This window comes from Crassostrea angulata, chromosome 6 (assembly GCF_025612915.1).
Source record: "Crassostrea angulata isolate pt1a10 chromosome 6, ASM2561291v2, whole genome shotgun sequence".
In the NCBI taxonomy this organism is placed as follows: domain Eukaryota; kingdom Metazoa; phylum Mollusca; class Bivalvia; order Ostreida; family Ostreidae; genus Magallana; species Magallana angulata.
In genome coordinates, this window is record NC_069116.1 from 10938053 (window position 1) to 10959092 (window position 21040).

A 21040-nucleotide genomic window follows, 5' to 3' on the forward strand; every position below is an offset into this window, starting at 1 on the left:
CGTATCCAAGATATGACTTTGAAGTTACTTTATTTTTCACTCTGTTCAACTGATTTTGAAGTTATAAACACCGATCTTGTAAATAAATCGCTGTATATAGTTTTTATATCCGTAGCAAGCACATGCAAAACACTCTTACAATGCCACAAATTGATTGTTAACAGTTACGATACTTCTCTCGTCGACAAACGGCGGGAAAAGACGCATATAAAGAAAAAATTCATACACAATGAGGATATTGTGTGATAATTAACGAACAATCATGAAAGAATAATTGTTGTAATAATATAAGCAATATTCATTGGTGAATGAATTGTCAATCGAGGAATGGAATATATCTTAATGGAAAAAGACTAAGGGGGCAGGTAACGTAGGAATATGGATACTTCTTATTTACATTTCTTGGGGAAAGTGATTTTTAAAAACAACCATTCTGAGTTAGTTTTGTTTTCTTCTACGTAATACATGAACATCAATATTCTAAACATTTGTTGTAATGTTGTATTTGTGATCATGGATAGACTTTATTCTTTTAGAGCAAATTTGTGAAGAGTACCTGACTATAGTAAATCTTAATATATAATAAACACTGATCGATTATAATAAGAAAAGATTGTTTCTAATAACGTTCATAAGAGGTTAGGGCCCATGTTAGGGGTTTATATCCCTCTTGATTTTGATCACACGGTATTTATTGTATCCAACGTTACCAATGCTCATACAAACTATTGATGCATTAATCATCTTGATATTAACTAAACTTATAAAAGTATGCCGAGGATAAAGTAAAATATATTTTCTGTACGAGTACTCTCAGTACTTTGACGATTTTCCTTATTGGTCGTTCACCTCTACTGGCGTAATGGCTCTAACTTCAGCTTGGTTATAATGCATAACAGTGGAGTAAACTTTTCACAATTTTGGTTTCATCAATAATTCTGGGTGATGCGCTTGTATACCCAGCAGTTTGTATTGCGAAAATCCTCAATGCAAGTATAATTCATGAACAATATGAATAATATAGAAGATGCAACGGCGAAGCACGAAGATGCGAAGACGAAAATGATAAGTTGCGAAGGCGAAGAAGTGATACTACTACCGCTTCTTTGTCTTTGCAACTTCGCACTCTCGCCTTCGAATCTTCGCGCTTTCGCCTTTTCAGCTCACCGAAACGAAGTCAATGGGAGCATATACTATACCCCCGGCGTCGGCGTCCGGAGCTGGTTAAAGTTTTAGTTGCAGCTCCTGTATCAAAGCTATTACTTGTTCTCTCTTCACCAAAGTTACATTGAGGATGCATCTGGACCTACTGAATCTGGTTCCTAACTTTCAGATGCTGGAGGAGGTTAAGGGTTTTGGAGCACGTTAAAGTTTTTGTTGCAGGTGCCTTAAATAGCAATATAAAAGTTACTGCTGGTCCGTACTTCACCAAACTTGCATGGACGGTGTGTCTTATGATACGGATACACCAGACAGGCTTGAGTGCTGAATCTGAGCTATAGGTTTCGGATGCAGGAGAAGGTAAAGGTTTTTGGAGCTGGTGCCCTCTAATGATAATATCTTAGTTACTACTGTCCTAACTTCATTAAACTTGTATGGATGATGCGTTTTATTATAGTGATGCACCTGACAGGCTTGAATGCTGAATCAGAGCCATAGGTTTATGATTCTTGTTGAGGTTTAGTATTTTGGAACAGGTCACATGTTTTATAGCTAGATAGATAGCTTGCATAGTTGATTTAACTATATTATAAATGAAACGCAGAGGTTGCTTCAGATGCAAAGCCTGATCTCCATTATCAAGGATGCTAAAGAAATCTCCTACCTCACTCAAACTTGCTACTTGCTTGATAGATAGATGTAGTTGTTGTTAAATGATGTAACATGATCCCTATGATATTATGATATTATCAAATATCGTATCATACGATATTGGATAATATGATATTGGTTTATATGATATATAGAGAATAATACATACCCTTTTCCATATCACTGCTTGTATCAGCCCGATACTCCAATATCAGCCCATCAACTCGAACAAATTGATTACTCATATCATTTGGACATGTACATGTATTTAATAAAAATATGAGTTCTTCTTGTTTTAACAAACCTGAAGCTACAGAACGGAATTTCATCAGGCTTTACAAAGTTGACTGCTTTAAAACATTTGCTAGCATTTGAAGTTTTCAACTGCACTTAAAAATGTCGACTGTAACTGAAAATGTTTTATTTTTCGTCTGTAAACATGCAAAAATGCCGAAGCGAAAAAAGGCAGAGGAGTTCCGCAAGGGGTGTGATACGGATCCGTATCAGCCCTGGAGGGCTGATAACCTGTATCAGCCCCGGAGGCCGATACGGATTTTGTGATGTCATCTGTATCACATGTGCATAAAACCTGTATTTATTACTAAGTATGTACAGTGGGGCCTCAGATATCCGGACGCCAGATAACAGGACGCTTCAGTTTACGGACGATTATATTTAAGAACAAATTTTTTATACGTTATTTTGTCTCATTTATCCGGAATTCCGCGTTCCGGATCCGGACGATCTGTTTTTACCACAAAACACTGATTTACTACAAATCTTGCTTCATTTAACCGGACGGTAAAATTTGATGATACCCTACTCAGTACAAAAGATTACCCCTGTCAATGAAGTTTCACACCTTTTTTACGTGCTAGACCCCCATGAGTAGCTTGTATAAACACACTGACTCCCAAATCACTTTCAAAAATTGAAAAATTGCGAACAACAGTGTATCACACACATATCACACTTGGACACAAAGAATTTAGCTAGATTCGGTTATCATTATTGTCCGGTTAATATTTAATGACAAAATAATAAAATAAAAATATTCATATCAACAGACAACTCTAGCATGTGTTGCTATATGGTATGAAAGGCAAAAAAACTAGTATCAACACTGGGAGCCATTGTATACAAATACAGTAACATTCACGATAACAATAGACACATTTAAGATATCCGGACGCTTCACCTATCCGGACGATTGGACTTGGGAACGAAAGCGTCCGGATAACTGAGGTTCCACTGTAATAAATTATCATATCACATGGAATTGTATTTTATGAGATTTTATTGTATATTATTGTATCATATGATACAATGGGTATAGTATGATCGTATTATATAATATTTTACTTTATCCCATGATATTGTTTCATTTGATATGATACAATGTTTATCAAATTATATTGTATTTTATAATACAATATCATATTATGTATCAAATATGATACAGTATCATACAATACAATATCATACTATAATGTCTATATTCACTTTCTCTCCCTCTATTAAATTGCATTGGTTAATTTTAGTGATATTTACACACAACACAGAAGACATAATCACCAAATCTGGTGCGTATGAATACATTCAGTATTTCTTCAGTATTTCTCAAAGAACAAGAACTGTCTCTTCTCGCGACTTCAAACCGGATAACGACCTGATATTATACTTACGCTGATAAATATTTCATTGATGTAAATATATTTTGACAGTTAAATGATTTCAATTGATTAATTTCTTAGTATACCAAGAGTAAATTCATTAAATTACAAAAATAAAAATAAAATTGTGTTATTAGAATTTAAAACGCTGCGTACTATTTTTGTCAGCATATTGTGGCTGTTCCAGTGGCCATTCTGTTAATTTCGCATCACTTGTTTAATAAGACAGAGCCTTTTAAAAAAAATGATATTTGCGGGTAGGAAATACATTTTTAAAAAACGTAAATATAAGCATTGAATCATTATTTACAATGTGTGCAAGCAAATTTTCATAACGCGCTAGCGCGCGTTATACAATTTGTATGCACACACCGTTGCAGTTATGAGACCACATCTTTCAAACAATAATGATTCAATGCTTAATTATACAATATAATATTATATGTTTCAATGTTATGATGTATTATTGCAGTTTGATATTGTTTCATATAATACAATATTGAATTATGTTTTATAATATTGTATTGTTTGATCAAATACAATAATGTATAAAACAATACAATGTCATATCGTACGTAACAATATCATATCTCACAATATTTTACGGTATTTTATGGTATTATATGATATATATTGTAATTATGATAGGATGCAATTTTAATTTTATATGATTGTATGGATTAACATATGAACATATGATTATCATACAATTTTTTAAAAGATGATAAACGATGATATACGATATTGTTTCAAAACAGAATCCATGAATATCCAAGATCATAAAGGATGGTTTTCATATAATAAAGGTGGTCTCATAAAGGCGACGCCTCATAAAGGTGATGCCTCGTCTCGGTGAGCTTTGTAATCTGTGATTACCTATGTTTTATAATTGCGGAGCTCTCCATCTTTTAAAGGGTTCCGAGGCATATTTTGGAAATCTTATTTTTATAAAATTAATTAGATAAAATTAACCAGGGGGATGGGGTCCGGACTCCCTCTCCCCTTTTACTGCGTGAAATTATAAATATTTAATTTTCCGGGGTGGGGGCGGACCCCCTATCCCCCTCTAGATCCATGCATTAACAAGGAGTGTCGCATAATGAAATAACATTGTTACTGTGTTTGGTCCACTGTAAAGAGACGGCTGGAAGTGGATTTGTACACATTATGGCGGACATTAAATTTTGTTCGGAGTAGATAATGATTAGGCATAGCCAGCACTGGTAAACATATATGTTACATGTACACATTAAAATATTTATAAACATTCATAGTAAGCGCGATGGCCTAGCGCATGCGTACCGATAACAGCATGGATTAATTGGAAAACCTTGGCGAGTACAGTGCCTGTGAATGCAATAAAAAAATGCGAAGGCGAAAGTGCAAAGATGCAAAGGCCAGAGTGCAAAGGTTGGGAAGGAGTGATAGAAGTATCGCTCCTTCGCCTTCTCACTTTCGCACTTTAGGCATCATCTTCGCGCTTCGTCGTCGCATCTTCGCACCTTTGCTCTTTCGTCTTCGCACTATCGCCTTTGCAACTTCGCATCTTCGCCTTAAGGTCGAAGTGGCCCTATCGGAACACCATAGATATATGTAAATGTAATTGTTAAGATGACAATCATATCCCGATGCAATACGTCAATATCTTGTTATAACGGAAGGATTTTTTTTTTAAGATATACCCCTTCTTTCAGTTTAAGTTTATTTGAATATGAATTATAATTTCTGTTACTTTATGGAAACTTTAGCGGTAAAATTTACAATAGTGTAAAGACTATTTCACAAATGATAAAAAAATATACTGAAAAACTTTAATCTACAAGGGGGTCATTATTCTACAGGGGTCACTTTTCTTCATGTGGAGTGTGCTCATTTTTATGAAAATGACACTTATTCTTCAGGCAAAGGATCCATTTTTCTACGTAGAATAATGACCGGGGGGGGGGTCATTTTTCTGCGTAGAATAATAACATGGGGGTCATTTTTCTACGTAGAAAAATCACCCCCGGTCATTATTCTACGGGGGTCATTATTCTTCATTACACCGGAACTCTACACTTTTGATCAAATTCAATTTATTGAGGCACGGGCAACGTGAAAAATGTTTTCAACGTAAGTCTCACGTTGCATTTGATTATAAGTCGACCAGACTAGTTATGATATGACAATGGGATTGGTTTGCGTGACAATCATGCGTTGTGGTTAAGTCCATACTGGTCATGCAATCAATTAAGGAAGCAGAAAAAATGTATTTCGATATCTTAGTTCTTTAGGAAAGTTCAAAAGGATTATTCGAGATTAAAGATATATTTTCAACAACCAAATCATTGGTCTGATTTGAATTCAGATCATCCGGACATGCTCTTACTTATAAAATAGATTATTATTATCCCGAGCTAAGTTGATCATTTTTATGATATATTTTACAGAATATGTAAGTAGATGAGTGAGCTTACGGTGTAATTTTTTGAGTAAATGATGTCATGTATAAAATATGTAAATGATCACATTATTTAGCTGACACCTAATAACTTAGCTCTAAATATCTTGTTTGCATCCAAATTGATGTTTCCTGCAGGTTTTATTAGAAATACCAAAAACTAAAACCAATAAATTAACTAAAAGCTGATGTCAGTATCGTTTTTTGTAAAACCATTTTTTTAAAATGATTCTATATCATTTAGTCAAATAAAGCTTTGGTGTGTTGAGCCACCTTTAGTAACAATGCGTTTCGAGCTATTATGACCCGCCTGTGCTTAAGGACAGGACCGACTTTCTCCCCGCAGGTATTACCCATGGAGAGTATCTAGTATTATGCTTATAATGAAAATCTCCTTGAGAAAAATGTTTTAAACGTTTTAAACAGGCCATGCTGGAAGCTTTAAGCCAAAATATTACAATATATTCGTTTTAAAGGGTCAATTTCAAACGTTTAAAAGGGGCCATGTTGCAGTGTTTTCAGTTTTTCATTTTTTAAGGTGTATACTAAAAGCAACAAGGAACATAAACATTATTTGTCAAAAGAAAGCAGTACATCATTGTTATCATTTGCAACCAGAAATGAAAAGTGAGAACTTCATTTTTACTACCAAATAAAAATGTTTTAACATTTAAACATTCTCGGCTTCTTTGACGAATTTAAGGGTTATTCGACTATACATGGTGTGTGCAATCTTTAGAAGAGTGGCATATAAATTGACAAAATATTTATTCTATATTACGGGGCTCATATTTTGGGGTAAAAAATGTAAAAAGCGAAACGATCTTTGAATAACTATTTCTTCGGTTTCTATAGTGATTATTGTTCATCAGACAAGCAATGTGCATAGTTATGACTACAAGAATGCGTTTAAAACTCTGCAATTGATGTTCCGAGGGACTCTGCTAAAAGGAACTGGGCTAAGGTGGTCCGGTAGTGAATATGCATCACTTTTTTTCAAATTCTTGACTTAACGAGGTGGTTGCTGCCATTTTAAAGCGTTTTTATCTCTACACAAAAAGATTTTCATTTTAATGTTATTTAACTCTTACATCGTACTGGAAGAGTTATCTTTCCTAAAACCAACTTTTTCACAAGTAAGGTAATAATAGTGCCTGACAACAACAATGGCGAAGATAAACAAACGAAGAGACAAGAATGGCCGATTCGTGGGTCAATCACAGACATGCGATTTAAACAACAACAACACAAACGATTTATCTGAAGTGCATGCGTTACATAACCATGCATATTCCTCCAAGAAGAAACCCCATATCAAATGCGTGAGTTTATCGGCATCGCCGGTGCTGGAAATCCCGCCAAGTGACTGTAACCGCTCTGTAATATCTTCCAGGTAATGGTATTGAATATTTGTTTTTTTTATAAAATCAAAAGTACAAATATTAATTTTCTTCTTCACATAATGATAATTTGATATAGTCCATAACCCATAACGTAATGATATTTTTTTCTTTTGTTTTACATAGTGAAAAAGATAAAACTCATCCTAAATGGCATGGGTGGATAACAATGAAACCAGACACAGATACTGAAGATGAACAATATTTCCATGGTAAGAAAATTTTGTTTAATATGAAATAATGATTTAAATTGTTTTATTAAATATTATATCTCAAGAGTAAGGATAATGAGTTTATAGAAATAGCTTAGTTATTAAAATGAAAAATAAAATACAATTTTTTAACAGAAAATCCTCGAAAATAAATTGGAAAGAAGGCAGACTAGTGGTGGAAATTGCATTTATGGCATATCAAGGATGCACTACATGCCACCAGCCACTGCATTTAAAAACTTTGTAGATGAACAACATTTTGGTTTGGGGAGCATTTATAGTATTGTATGCTCCTCCTGCCAAAATGTCACTTTAATATCTTCAGGGAAAAGACATAAGTACCCATCGTGTAGAAGACAAATTCACGAGAAAATCAGCCTACACTTGGGATGTCAACACAAAGCTTGCTTCAGGTAACATAATAGTCATAAAATAAAATGTGTAGAAATAAAATATATGTGACAATTTAGATATGGATATTATTTTTCTCTCAATACAATATTGTATGACAAAGCAACTGTTTATATTTTTCATGTATTGCTATTTCTTGGTTTGTAACAGGTACAACTGCAAAAAATGAAATGCTTGCATGTTTAAATATTCCTGGAATCTCAACAAAGTCTTTGAAAGCAAGAGAAAGAGAAGTTGGGAAAAAATTGAAGAAATTGCAAACACGTCTTCTGAGGAATATGCAGCAAAGGAAATAGAACTTTGTAATGAGTATGTGTTTTGTGCTTTTTTTTCTTCTTAAATCTAATAATAAATGCATACCAATACTTTCACAAACATGTGAAATAACCAGAAAAAAAAATATGTTTTTTAAATCGAAAAAATGCAAAATTTTATATATTTTGTAAATTTTTACAAATAGATTTTTAAATGTTTATGTTTTCTTAGTGATGGGGTAGATTTGTCCTTTGATGCAGGATGGCAGAAGCGTGGTAGATCCTACAGCAGTTTGTCAGGTGAATTCAATATATAAAATATATAAAAGTGAATAATGTTGTATTTCCTTTTCGTAGATTAAATTGCATTTTTAGGAATATGTATGATAAAAACCAATATGTGCAGTTTTTATGAATCAACTTTCAATAACAAAAGCAAAAACTGGAAGCAAAACTGTTAAGATCATAAGTTATGCCGTAAGAATCAAAAGCTATAGATTTTGTGAACTTTCTGCAATATCCAAAGAACCACCAAAACAATATGACTGCAGAAAAAATTGCGATGGTAGTGCTAAAGGTAAATAACAGTCCTACTGTAACATGTGCAATTTTTTGTCTAAAATAACTTTCAGAAAATAATTACACCTACATGTATCTGACATTATGGATTGATTTAATTTAGAAAGGTAAAAACATTAATAAATAAATTCATATTAAAACAGGAATGGAATGTGATATGGCGGTTAGCATGCTAAAAGATCTTGAAGACAAAAACATTAGCGTGGAAACCATTGTTATGGATGATGACACAACGACAATAGCAAGGGCGAGGAAGTTCTAACCATGCAACGAAACATTTTACCAACAAATTATATGGTCTACAAATAGCCAAAAAGTACAGACAGCCAAGTACCAAAACCATTTCACATTTGAAAAAGTGTTTCAATATTATCATTGCATTGAACAAGAAAAATCTAGCAAATTTAAAATCAAACTTGAAAGCCTCATTTTTTTGGAGACACAGTCATTGCAGCGAAAATTTTGGCTTTGTTTGGAATCCTGGTAATTATATTCCCAAGAATTTACCGTACAAGAGATACCTTAGTGACACTAAGCTGAAAGATGACCTTCAAGAGACTATTTTTACATATGCAGACAAAGCAGAAAAATCGGCAAATTTAGGGAGTTCGCAGTCTAATGAGAGCTTCAACAACACAGTTGCGTCAAAGGCCCAAAAGCGAATGCATTTTTCTGGATCCGAAAGCACATCGTTTAGAGTTGCTGCTGCTACTGTCCAGAAAAAACTTAGGAAGTAATTATGTGTTGAAGGTAGGTTTGAAGTTGTTCATAGGAATATGGCATTACAATTGAAAAGGATCTACTATATTACTTGTTTTACATGATATATAAATATCCTTCACTATTTTATTTATTATGCATTGAATCTTTTCAAAGGTAAATGAAGAACTGCTGTTGTCACCAGGAGAGCACACTAAGAAAGTATTAGTTCAACATGATTTGAAAAGGACAAGGGACTGTGAACGGAAGTAATCAACTACATTCAAGAAGAGAAGGTCATCGTTGAAATCTAAGAAACAATCAGCGTTAGAGTGCAAAGAAATGAGAGAGAGAGTACCACGTATGCGTCTGGTGTAAACTTGGAAGACTCTTCTACGGCAGATGATATTCATGAGATACCTCCTCCATCATCCTCGCCAACCATATCAACTCTTGCAGATGGAAATTATACGTTCATCTGCTTTGATCTGGAGACTACAGGTCTTGGTATGTGTTTTGACAAATGTAGGCAAATACAAGGACATATATTTTTCATATTATTACAATATGTAATAATTGCTGTCCATGTATATTTATAAATTTCAATGCAGTAATTTTGGGATTTTCTTTTATTTAAAAATACTTTTCCCTTTCTTTAGGATTGTCATCAATTACGCAAATAGCTGCAAGCTGTGAGGAAAGACAATTCAACCAGTATTTGCTTCCAGATGAAGAGATTATCCATTCTGCTTCAGCAACAACCGGGATATCCTTTGATGGTATTGCACTGTACAAGGAAGGAGAGAAGCTTGATTCTGTACCATTACCTGAGGCTATTGCAAGATTTTCCACTTGGATGAAAGAGTTCAACAGCCCAGTTCTGGGTATCCCATAATGCCAAGTCTTTTGACTCTGTTGTTTTTATGAACAGTGTAACCAAAACCTGTTTTAATTTTGATTATATTATAGGATTTGTAGACAGTTTACCCCTATTTAAAGATTTATTACCAGGCAAGAAAAGCTATTCCCAGTCATCACTGGTTCACGATGCAGGTTTGTCTTATAAAGCTCATAATGTATTAGATGATGCCGTTGCCTTAGAGAGCTTTTTGAAGTTTCATTCTGTTTCAGAGTCCACAATGTTGAAATAGTTTTCCATTGTCTTATGTTTACAATGCATTACAATATAGAAAATCCAAACATGTAAATTTCAACTCTCTTTTACGTCTAGTTTCATCTAAAATATTGTCTAAATTCATGGCTGCAAAAATTGCTGCTTCTGTCTTCGGTATCAACATCTGAAATTGTCTTTTGAAAGAAATGGATATGATGGTATCGAAGCGTTATTTAAAGAGTCAATTGATGGTTTACAAAGGGTCACAAGATGCAAAAAAAAAATCGTTTCAGCTGTTTTTCAGTATTTTTCAAACTTCCCAAAGGGAGGTTACTTGTAAAACTCCAAATGTATTGTTCAAATATTTTTTTTTTAATTTCACCATCGAACTTTTTTTGGAATGCTCAATCTTTATTACACATGTATTTATTATTATTATGTTAAAATTTAGAAATTATCTTGTGGTTACTTTTTTTCTGTTTTACATATTTACATTTGTGTGACATATATATTCTTGGTAATATTGTGATATTTTTCTTTAAAACAGAAAATGTTAAGTTTTTGTTATTGTGTTAATATTTTGTAATGTTATTGGTATGTTTTTTGCCTGTATTTATTTTTCATAATTTTTTTTTTTACAAAATGTGCAATATATTCAGATGCAATAAATGATAAAATTATCGATGATTGTGATGTGGTCTTTCACATTAAAATGAAATTAAGATTATATGAAACATTTCTGCAAATTTTGTGAATTTTGGAGAATTCTTTTTTTTTTTACCCCCAGCCTCCTTAAGCTAATGGTTATGACGAGCCAAGTGAAAATTGTTGCCAAGGCTCAGCGGCTTTGATGTATGTTAGGGGTCCCTATTCAAATACAGTGAAAGTTTATTCATCCTAACATATATTTTTCTTCAAGTTTTGTCACATCATGTAGTACAAGTTGAGATGAAGAGAGAAATATCGGCCATCAGTGTGAAAGTCAATGTCCGAGAATCAAAGATTCTATTGGTCAAATAGTGTAACTACTTTTTTAAAAACCTTATTACTGGTACCGTTCATTAGAAAGCAAACTAAGTTCAAGCCAACTATGAAGAATGAAGTTTATGACCACAAGGTGAGTTGTATTGTTGTGTTTTCTTTTTAGTTTTCGTACCTATTTGGCACAACGTTTGGTTAGTTTGGTAGCATGTCTATTGTATCTAAAACGTTTTACATAACTCACCCGATTTCTCGGTATTAAAACACATAAATAATAATAATTAATAATAATATTACAGTATATTCCACCGTACTAAGTCTCACCTATTCTACCCTTCTTTATTTATCAACTAATGAAATCGTTACTACTACGTATAGAAAATCATCTATAATGCGTCTACATGAAAATAGAAAACTGCCCAATATCTAATCAGGATGTGTCATTATTAATAGGTTTTATTTCTTTTTAAAGTGAATTATTTCGTTTGTTAATTCACTTCTAATAATTATATACAGTTAATGAAGTAATTGATGTGTCATCTAGAAAGGGAACTTGTGAGAGATACCATTAATGATACAAAAAAGTTTTTAATTGATATGTTCATGAATAATTACTGCAAAGTAGTTGCCTGTTAAGTTTTTTTTTTAATGTTTTTGTTTTTTGGTGGGGGGGGGGGTGATTACCTACCTCTCCTGCCGATAAATTATTCTTACCAGTCTTCTTACTAGGTCAAATTACTTAAGTTGCACCGTTAAGGACCTTGGACTTCTTTAATATGTTCTAACCTACTTTTTCAATATTCTTCTGAATACAATACATTTTTTCAAAAGTTCACTAATTTGTATATGAATTAAGCGTATAAGATATGAAAGCAAATTCTCTTAAACTAAAATTATCAAAACAAAGTTTTATGATTTGTAATACACTCTAGAAACTACTATTATAACTCAATGGAACCTGACGTTATAATTTTCTCATAATAAAAATAAATATCCTACCCTATTCCTGATAATACACAGGTACGCAATGTCATCACCTTGGATTCATTTCTAACTGTCACATTATGTAAAAAAATATTTACTTAAAACTCATTGGTAAAATTATTTTGCGATCCTCTTTGTTTTCCGATCGATGCTTCAACACCTTAGCTTACAATCAATTTAAACAAACGGTGCATTACATCTCTCGTTAGTATTTACTGGTTTAGATATTCAACAAAAGGTTAGAGGGTGGACGGAAGTTGTAATCTATATGTATTTAAGATATCCATGCCCCATGTGTTTGTTTCACTATATCAAAGTATATGCATTTATAAACATTTTCATACCCACTTTATGTAATAAAAGTAGTATCTGACTGTTTATAGTATCCCTTCTCTAAGTTTTAACTTGTATGTTGATAGAAATCAAAATCGATGCCTTTTGAATACTCGTACCAGTGCTATGCTTGGAAGGGATTTCCCAAAGTATGACGCAATTATGTTAACTTCCGTTCTCATCTTTAGCCTTTTGTCGCATTTCTAAGGCAGGAGAGGCAGATTGATGGGTTATTATTATTAATGGCAGGCGTTTTGGTTGAATTGATTGTAAGCTTAAATGTTGAATGACCGATTGGAGACGGAGAGGATCGCAAAATAATTTTACCGATGAGTCTGAAGCACAAATTCTACCTGATGTGACATTTTGAAATAAATCTATGATGGCGGCAATGGGTACCCTGTATATTATTAATTAGATATAGGGTATTATTTGTTTTTATTATGAGAAATTTTATTAACGCCAGGTGCCTGTGAATAATCATTGTCATCTTTGCCAATTTTTTCATGTATATTACACTATTATTTTTGTTAAACTTTTATTTTTGTTCAAGAATGATACAAATTGCCCTTTAATACATAATAAAAGAGGCCTGTCCAAAGGAAATAGTTTTGGTTGTATGTTGTAAAAAACTGAGTTTATTACATATATAGTTTTTCTCACACACAATAAAACCATTCAAAAACAATTTCGTTTCGGACACAATATCCTATACAATTATTTATTTAATTTTATTGGCATTAAAAATAATAAGAATAAAATTTTTTATGATTTTCATAATTTATTAAATATATGTACAATGCAAAACTTTAAATTATAATACCTCATTAAATACATAACCCTTAAATATTATTTAAACTAATTTAAAACAATTACAATGTGATATTTTTTAGTATTTTCGTGTAACTCAATTACATTCTCTGTATGGAGACAAGAGTTTATGGTGTTGCTATATGGTCGCCATATCTTCTAAATACTTTTTCTCCCAGAACCTATATAATAATGTTGAAACAAAAGAAGCAAGATGCTTTGGTCGACAATTCACATCATGAAAAATTGCCCCATCTGCCTCTTGCATCTTACTGCGTACAACTTGTTATTGAACATTCAATCACTGTAAAATAATTTAATGAAAACTGTTTTCTTTAACAAAAAATGTGCAATTATTGCTAAATCATTATTCTAATATTATTTTTAATTTATACTTACAAAACATCATTATAGACTTTCAAAGTGTTATTTGGAGTATGATTTTGTTAAAATTTCTTTAGAAGAATCAAATATCTTTGATATAGAAAATGTTTTCACTACATTGTTACAACATTAACAACAACAGTTCAGATTCCGATTACAGTTGATTTCTTTTTCATTTGTTTATGAACATATCGAGACCCAGAACGGATATCATTTCTGAGACGCAGTTTGTGTTGAATACTTCATATCTCTTCCATGATTGTTGTGTATGTGTTTTGTTGTAAGCGAAATTCCAAAAGCTAGATAAAGAAACAAACCCTGGCCACCACTTAGAACGGTATGTACAATTTCAAACAACTGAAATCCAGTGAACTGAGCCAAAAACGCGAACATCCATGTTGCGCCAGTAATGGTGGACAGCCGAAAATATGCTCCAAATTTGCGGTCATCCTTCGACTTTTGAACGTTTATCTTTTTAAAAATTTTTATTGATGTTACTAAAAACATAAAGATATTGATAACCATAAACGATCCAATAGGTAGAGCAAATGTGTACATAATCATATCAGAGTCAGCAATATAACATGTCTGTAGAGAATAACCCAAGTTTTCTCCATTACTTCTAACATAACTTACAGTTACGTTGATAGCTACCATAGATGAGCATATAATTAGATTTACTATTAAGCAATATGAAATCTTTGAGATGACTTTCACTTTCGAAATGCGGAAAGACGTAAATGTCTGAAATATTTGAAAGAAAGATAAACTCATCCAGCAGATGACAGAAAGCCAGCTAAAATGTACTAACATTCCAACTCCAGTGCACAACGTTTGACTCCAGACAAAATACTTTGAGACGATGTGAGCTGTATTCGCTAAAATAATAAACACTGCCAGAACAATGATATTTACATCAGCAATCCGACTGCATGACCCACTCACAAAAAATGTTGATATCGTTGCCAATGCACCAAGGGACGAAAGAGAAAGACAGACAAGGGAAAGGGATGCCATTAAATCATCTGACGATCGAAGCTTAAGATTATTATTGACAAATTTAACAGAATGAAGAAACTGGTATAAGCATATCAAAACACTGCGTTTGTCTAATGACTCTTTGAAATAGTTTGATGCCAAGCAGATTTCATAATCAACAAGACAAACAGAGAAGTTTGACACATCAATTCTTGTATCTGCTGCATTTATTTTTACCTTTGGACAAAGGTACCAATCAGCCACTATGGACATCATACCACCTCTTAAACAATTTGGTCGCTGCTTAGCATTTCCATAATTCACCATGCTGAAACTTTGATGTACTTTCATCTCTTTTCCGCTCATCGGATTAACAAAGAAACGATGTTCAAAATATTTTTCAAAAAGACTGTTTCCGTAAACATGGAAACTCTGCCCAACAAGAGAAATGGAGATATTGACTATTTTATCCATTGGATACAAAATTGGAATTTCCAAAACATGGTACCTTTTAAATATATTTAACAAATGTTTTATCATTTGATTAATATTGTGAAGGTAGTTAATTGAAAGTTCAATCACTACTGCCATGTAAAAGCCAAATGGTTCAGAGGGACCCAAGACAGTAATTCTACAGAGAAAATCTTCCAAGTTGTTTTCTTTCATGACATCTCGCAGTGCGTTGACAATACCTATTGAATAGATATCAAGTGGAGGTAAATCGTTTTCATGAACATGATATATCATAAGATTTATTTCGTAATTGTTTTCGTTAACCATTTGGTGGACAAGACTGCAGGATTGGTTGTGATACACATATTCCACTTCACACTGAATATCCAGGCACATGTTCTGAAATTGGAAATCAAAAGGGTTTAATTAAGTTTCTTTTGATACAGATATTGTCTGTTCCAACATTAAAGCACCAAGGTTTTATTTGTGGCTGACGGATTTATAACTGCTTAAATTTATCATTTGAAAACATTTACCATTTTATTATCCTTGATTTGATTTGTTGCACACTCTAAGCTATTTTGGATTGGTTCATCTGAAATCTGCTGAAAGTCAATGAGTGCCGAAAAGGGTGTTGGCAATAAATCAGCATTGTTATGCAGTCCTTCTAAAGTAATTTGAATAGGGAGATCAGTGATTACACGCTCACATAAAGCACAGTAAATATTTTTGTACACTATTTCTTCCGAAAAGTATGGTATGTAAAAATCCTTGCAAGCCCTTTTTAGATAGGCACCCATTCTATTTCTTGGGATATTTGATTCAATGCAATTACCATCATTTGTATATTCAACACATTGTTTTACTGAATCGTGTAAAGATGAAGAAGGATGAAATCCAATGTTGCAAACCGGTGTCACGGAAAAGACTGACTTATAGAGAGTGGCAACGTCTTTGTTGGAAAAGAGCGCAGATCGAATAGTACAAAACTTTTTCTTTTCCCAAACAACTAGTTTGGTTATATCTTCTTGATTACACAGTGCGCATTGTACATTAAGATAAGTTTGGTTGGTAGTCAATGACGTCACAGGTATTGAATTAGTTATGTTTATAGAAGGTGATGATATACATTTAACATTATTAGGACACGTCTCCACCACCCAGTACGACTTTCTAGACCTGATTCCTTCTGGGTTCCACAATGGCTCCATGCATGACATCACCGTTTCATTTTCTTTAACATTTACATTCTGTTGATATTCAATAAAGTCTGGAGTGTCCGTCTGTCTGTAGAACTTGGAGGGACAGCAGGTGGATCGTCTAACGCAGGAATCGTCGCATTCACACGGTGTACAAGCAGGTTTTTCCGTGAAAGTGTAGTTTCGTTTGAACATCGGCCCAAGACACATGTCTTGTTCTGGACACAAAATAAGGTATTTGATGATCATATCTCGTGAAGTGTTGCTGTTGAACCATGATGTCAAACTAAAGGCCTCGTCTACATCGGCTTCCGTTGGAAAATTATCATTCCAGAAAAAACTTAAAGAAGGAGTAGCTGACACGATTAAGATTATTAACCATGGACCCTTTATCTGTCAAATGCAAAAAGATAAATGTTTATAAAAACATCATTGTATAAAACAGCAAACAAATAACAAAATGATTCTGGAATTGACTGTGCAGACCCAAAGTTGTTCAATCGGACCCGACGTATAATTTTGCCTTCCGTGGGGTGGGATGGTCCAACTCCTATTTTCGGAAACTTTACTCGGTCTATTTTTAATTTTTAATTATAAGTTCCAATTTTTATTTTTTATTTTTTTTTTTGGGGGGGGGGGGGGTAGGAAAGGGAGCTTGGATAGCCTGCCCCCACCCTTTCATCAAGATTTGTACATGTATTGATAAAGTCTGTTATCTTTCTTGCATTTGCCCTCCGCGACAATTTAAATTCTAAATAAATTAAATATTATATGTTACATCACATAATGTTCGGCATTTCAAACATTTGGATTATTATATACGCCTAGTAACAATATATGCTGACGCGCTGGAAATCGTTATTGGGAGTCTGATATCAAGGCACCCATTGTTAGAGGCATTGCTTTGTGACCTATTTTTAGTTCAAAATAAAAATTGTGCATATTGCATAATGAATTACCAACCCACATTCAATGCCTGTTGTCTGCAATGGCTGGTTTTGCAAAGTGAATAATTTGAACCACGAGACTACTTTTGTAAAATTAAATGCAATACAAGGGTGCGTAATATTCCAATTTATTTCATGCAAATGATTTTTCATCTTAAATATAACCATAAAAACAGAGGAGGGTAGTATCCTTTATTTGTTCTTCTATTTAATTAATTTGCATTCTGTATAAGACTTTTAAATGTCTATCCGAACCTCTTGGTTTCCAGTCAAATAGTCCGGACGGGTAAAACGTCTGAATAAGGAAAATGAGCCTACTGTTTTCATTCCTGGAAATGCCTTCCAATGACTTTTGTTGTTTGTCTTGCATACCTCATGCCATTGAAGAGGCCATTTGGCCACATCGTGCACCTGAGCAACAATACGCATAATGAAATGAGGTTGATGGAGTCATATAACAAGATATCTGGAATGATGTGGTATGTGGTATGATACATGTCACTCCTGTATCAAAAAAAAGCCATTCTCGATCCCCTTTATAATAATATGTTAATAATGATGTCCTCTTTCTAAAAGATGATTTTATAATCATATCACATGTTGAGCTTTGCAGTTTTCAACAAGATCCTAAGCAATTGTTTACATATGGAATATAAACCTACAACAAACTCTGAACCCCTTGTGAGGCCCAAAAACCGTCCAGGGGCCAAAGTCTAAAAACTTCAAAGAATCAGCAATATGTCAAAATGCTTGCATTTAAGTAAAACCATATATTATAACATTTCAGGTTTTGTGAATAATTTAAATGTTTCTTTTGCACAATTGGATCCCCAATGTGACCCCACCCTACATCTCAAGATTTTGATTTCAACTAAATTAAATCTATGCTATTTGAAGGTGCTTCCACTTAAGTAAAAGTTTTTCTACGCAAATGTTTTTCTAGAAGCTGTTTAAAGACTTTTTTCTATATATTCCTATGTAAAAATTTGTTTCCTTCCACTGTGGCCCCATTCTACTCCCGGGATCATGATTTCAGCATATTTGAATTTGCCCTACCTGAGGATGCTTCAATACAAGTTTCATACAAATTTTTTAGACTTTAATCTATATATTCCTATGTAAAAATTCGACCCCCATTGTTGCCCCACCATACCCAAGGGGGTCATGATTTTTTACAACCTACACTACATTAGGAGCCTTCACAAAAGTTATGACTTTCCGGGCTGATCAGTTTCTAAGAAAGAGAATATTAAAGATTTTCCAATTAAAATCCCTTGTAACCCTCCACTTTGGCCCCAGCCTACAACTTGGGGTAATTTTTTAACCTACACTTCTGGATGCTTTCACATACAGTACCGTCAACGCGGATCCAGTATTTTCCGCGCACCCCGCTGTCCAAATTGCAACGCGGTTTTAGACAGGTGTCTCAAGTAAAACCGCGTAGCCCCGTGGTAGGGTCGTTCAGCGAATCAACATCCGCGATCTTAACAATCATATACACATGAAGAAAGTATCGGACTGAAACGCAGGTTATCTCCCTCGAATAAAGAATAATTGACAGCTACAAGGTACTATACAAGTATCATATTATTAATGGAACTATATAAAACAACAGAGGATAATTATATTTAATTGTTTAAAAATTTATAACGTATGTTTAAAATCATTAATTGATCCTATTTCATTAAGTAACTTGACGATGCATTTTTACAAACTAATAAAAATTGACGTAGCCTATTCAAAATTCATAGGTTTGTCAGTCGAGTTTTTTTTTCTTGAATCTTATCAAATTGTGAAGAAGTGTTTAAAATTTTCTGTTTTATCTTTGCAAACTGCACACCGGGTTGATAAAATTATTGAAATGCTTTTGCCAATCTACATGTTTATCCGTACGATCGAGTTTCAACAAACTTTCAGCCAGTTTGCAATCATATTATAGAAAACAGAAAGTACACATTTGCATGTATCAAAATTATTTACATTCGTATTTTTAGATATCTAAAGATTTTAATCAACTTGTTAATGAGCAAGGTTTTCTGTGCAAGTGATAATACATACTCATATAAGCTTGATATATTACAAAGTAATAAAAGGACCATTGTATCTATTTAATTTTTTGATTATAAACTAAGAAATTTTGGATTTAGATATTTCATAGTATGATTAACAAAATCGTAAGCGACAACTTTTTTTTTATCTCTTACTGTTTTCGAGATATTAGACTTCAAACTATGAAAAAAGGGGGGATGAAAAAAGTAAAAATTGAAATAACCACCAAATTTGTTAAATGAGGAATGGAAAATGTTAAAATTGTCTTAATTATCATACATTTAAAGTTTCGTTTGAAACCATTGAGAACTTCCGGTTTTTTAAGTTGATTAAAAATCGTCTATGGGTGTTTTATGGTTAAACTGAATTCACGCGTGCCTCGTTTTTGTCAAACAGTTTTCACGAAAATATTTTCATATTTAATTTTTATACTGAAGGGCCTAATACGCCGACCGGAAAAGGTTTAGGGATTAAAATTTTGAAAAAAAGGGATCTAGAGGGGTCAAAGTTGAAAACAGTCCATTACTGTATCTTTTTTATTTTTCATCCGATTTTTTAAATCTTTTCGGTTTTTAGTTTTGAGTAAAGAGTTCAGTTTAAAAATTAGGGTCCGTAGGGTAACTTTTTGACTTCTTATAGGAGTATCATGGGCGTGAATATTGCAACTTTTTAAAAGTTGAAAAAAATGTTTTAAAAAGAGTTATCTCGCTTTGCTCAATGAATGTGAAACATAAATACTCTAGGCATACCATGTTTTCTATTCGAGAAATGAATACTTACTTTTTTTATGATTTTTTGGAAATATTCTTTTAGAAATTAAAAGTATATCTAATTTTAAAGTTCTGAAGTTATCTTTTCAGTGACATTGCATTACTCATAAGTTTATATTTAGGCAACAATTTATACCAAGCCGGTGAAAAATTTGTAAATAAAAAAAATATGATTTTACTTGACATTTTCAATCAAAAAGGGGAAAGGGGATGTCGAAAAGCCCTTACTTTTTGTAAAGACAAAATAAGTTCTAGTTAAAGATGTTATTCTTTACAAGAAATGGAAGGAGGTACATAAAATTATTTTGCATCACGAAACTGTACATGTTATTAATTGCGTACAACTAGAATTACTTTTCAAAAAAATAAATCGCAAACTATTTATGTACTCATTTCTCTTCTTGTGCATATTAAGTTAAAGTCGCGGTTATTTCCTGTGTATAGTGATTAGCAAACTCAGGGTAGAAAACGGCATAACCTGGGGTTTGTCACACTTATTTAAGACAGAAGAAAACCTCTAAATTGCAAACTACTTCGTCGAACCGTATAACCTTTTTT

The 21040-nt window shown here is 33.1% G+C and overlaps 1 protein-coding gene and 1 long non-coding RNA gene across 2 annotated transcripts; one reads left to right on the forward strand and one right to left on the reverse strand.

Annotated features, from left to right (window-relative positions):
- Nucleotides 1-6493: 6493 nt before the first annotated feature.
- LOC128189824 (uncharacterized) lies at nucleotides 6494-11381 on the forward strand. Its single transcript, XR_008244281.1, has 8 exons — nucleotides 6494-7318; nucleotides 7452-7537; nucleotides 7673-7950; nucleotides 8099-8257; nucleotides 8435-8502; nucleotides 8925-9531; nucleotides 9658-9987; nucleotides 10140-11381. It is a non-coding gene; the product is annotated as an uncharacterized LOC128189824 (long non-coding RNA).
- A 2272-nt stretch (nucleotides 11382-13653) lies between these two features.
- On the reverse strand, nucleotides 13654-17205 carry LOC128188977 (uncharacterized). Its single transcript, XM_052860331.1, has 2 exons — nucleotides 16054-17205; nucleotides 13654-15916 (listed from the first exon to the last, which is right to left on the reverse strand). The coding sequence occupies exons 1-2, from the start codon at nucleotides 16963-16965 to the stop codon at nucleotides 14297-14299; spliced, it is 2532 nt and encodes an 843-aa protein (XP_052716291.1). The 5' UTR covers nucleotides 16966-17205; the 3' UTR covers nucleotides 13654-14296.
- Between the last annotated feature and the right edge of the window lie 3835 nt (nucleotides 17206-21040).

Coding starts and splice junctions, on each gene's coding strand:
- LOC128188977 (XM_052860331.1), bottom strand. CDS start 16,965: ATGATCATCAAATACCTTATTTTGTGTCCAGAACAAGACATGTGTCTT. Junction 15,917..16,053: donor AAATCAAGGATAATAAAATG/GTAAATGTTTTC, acceptor TTCCAATTTCAG/AACATGTGCCTGGATATTCA.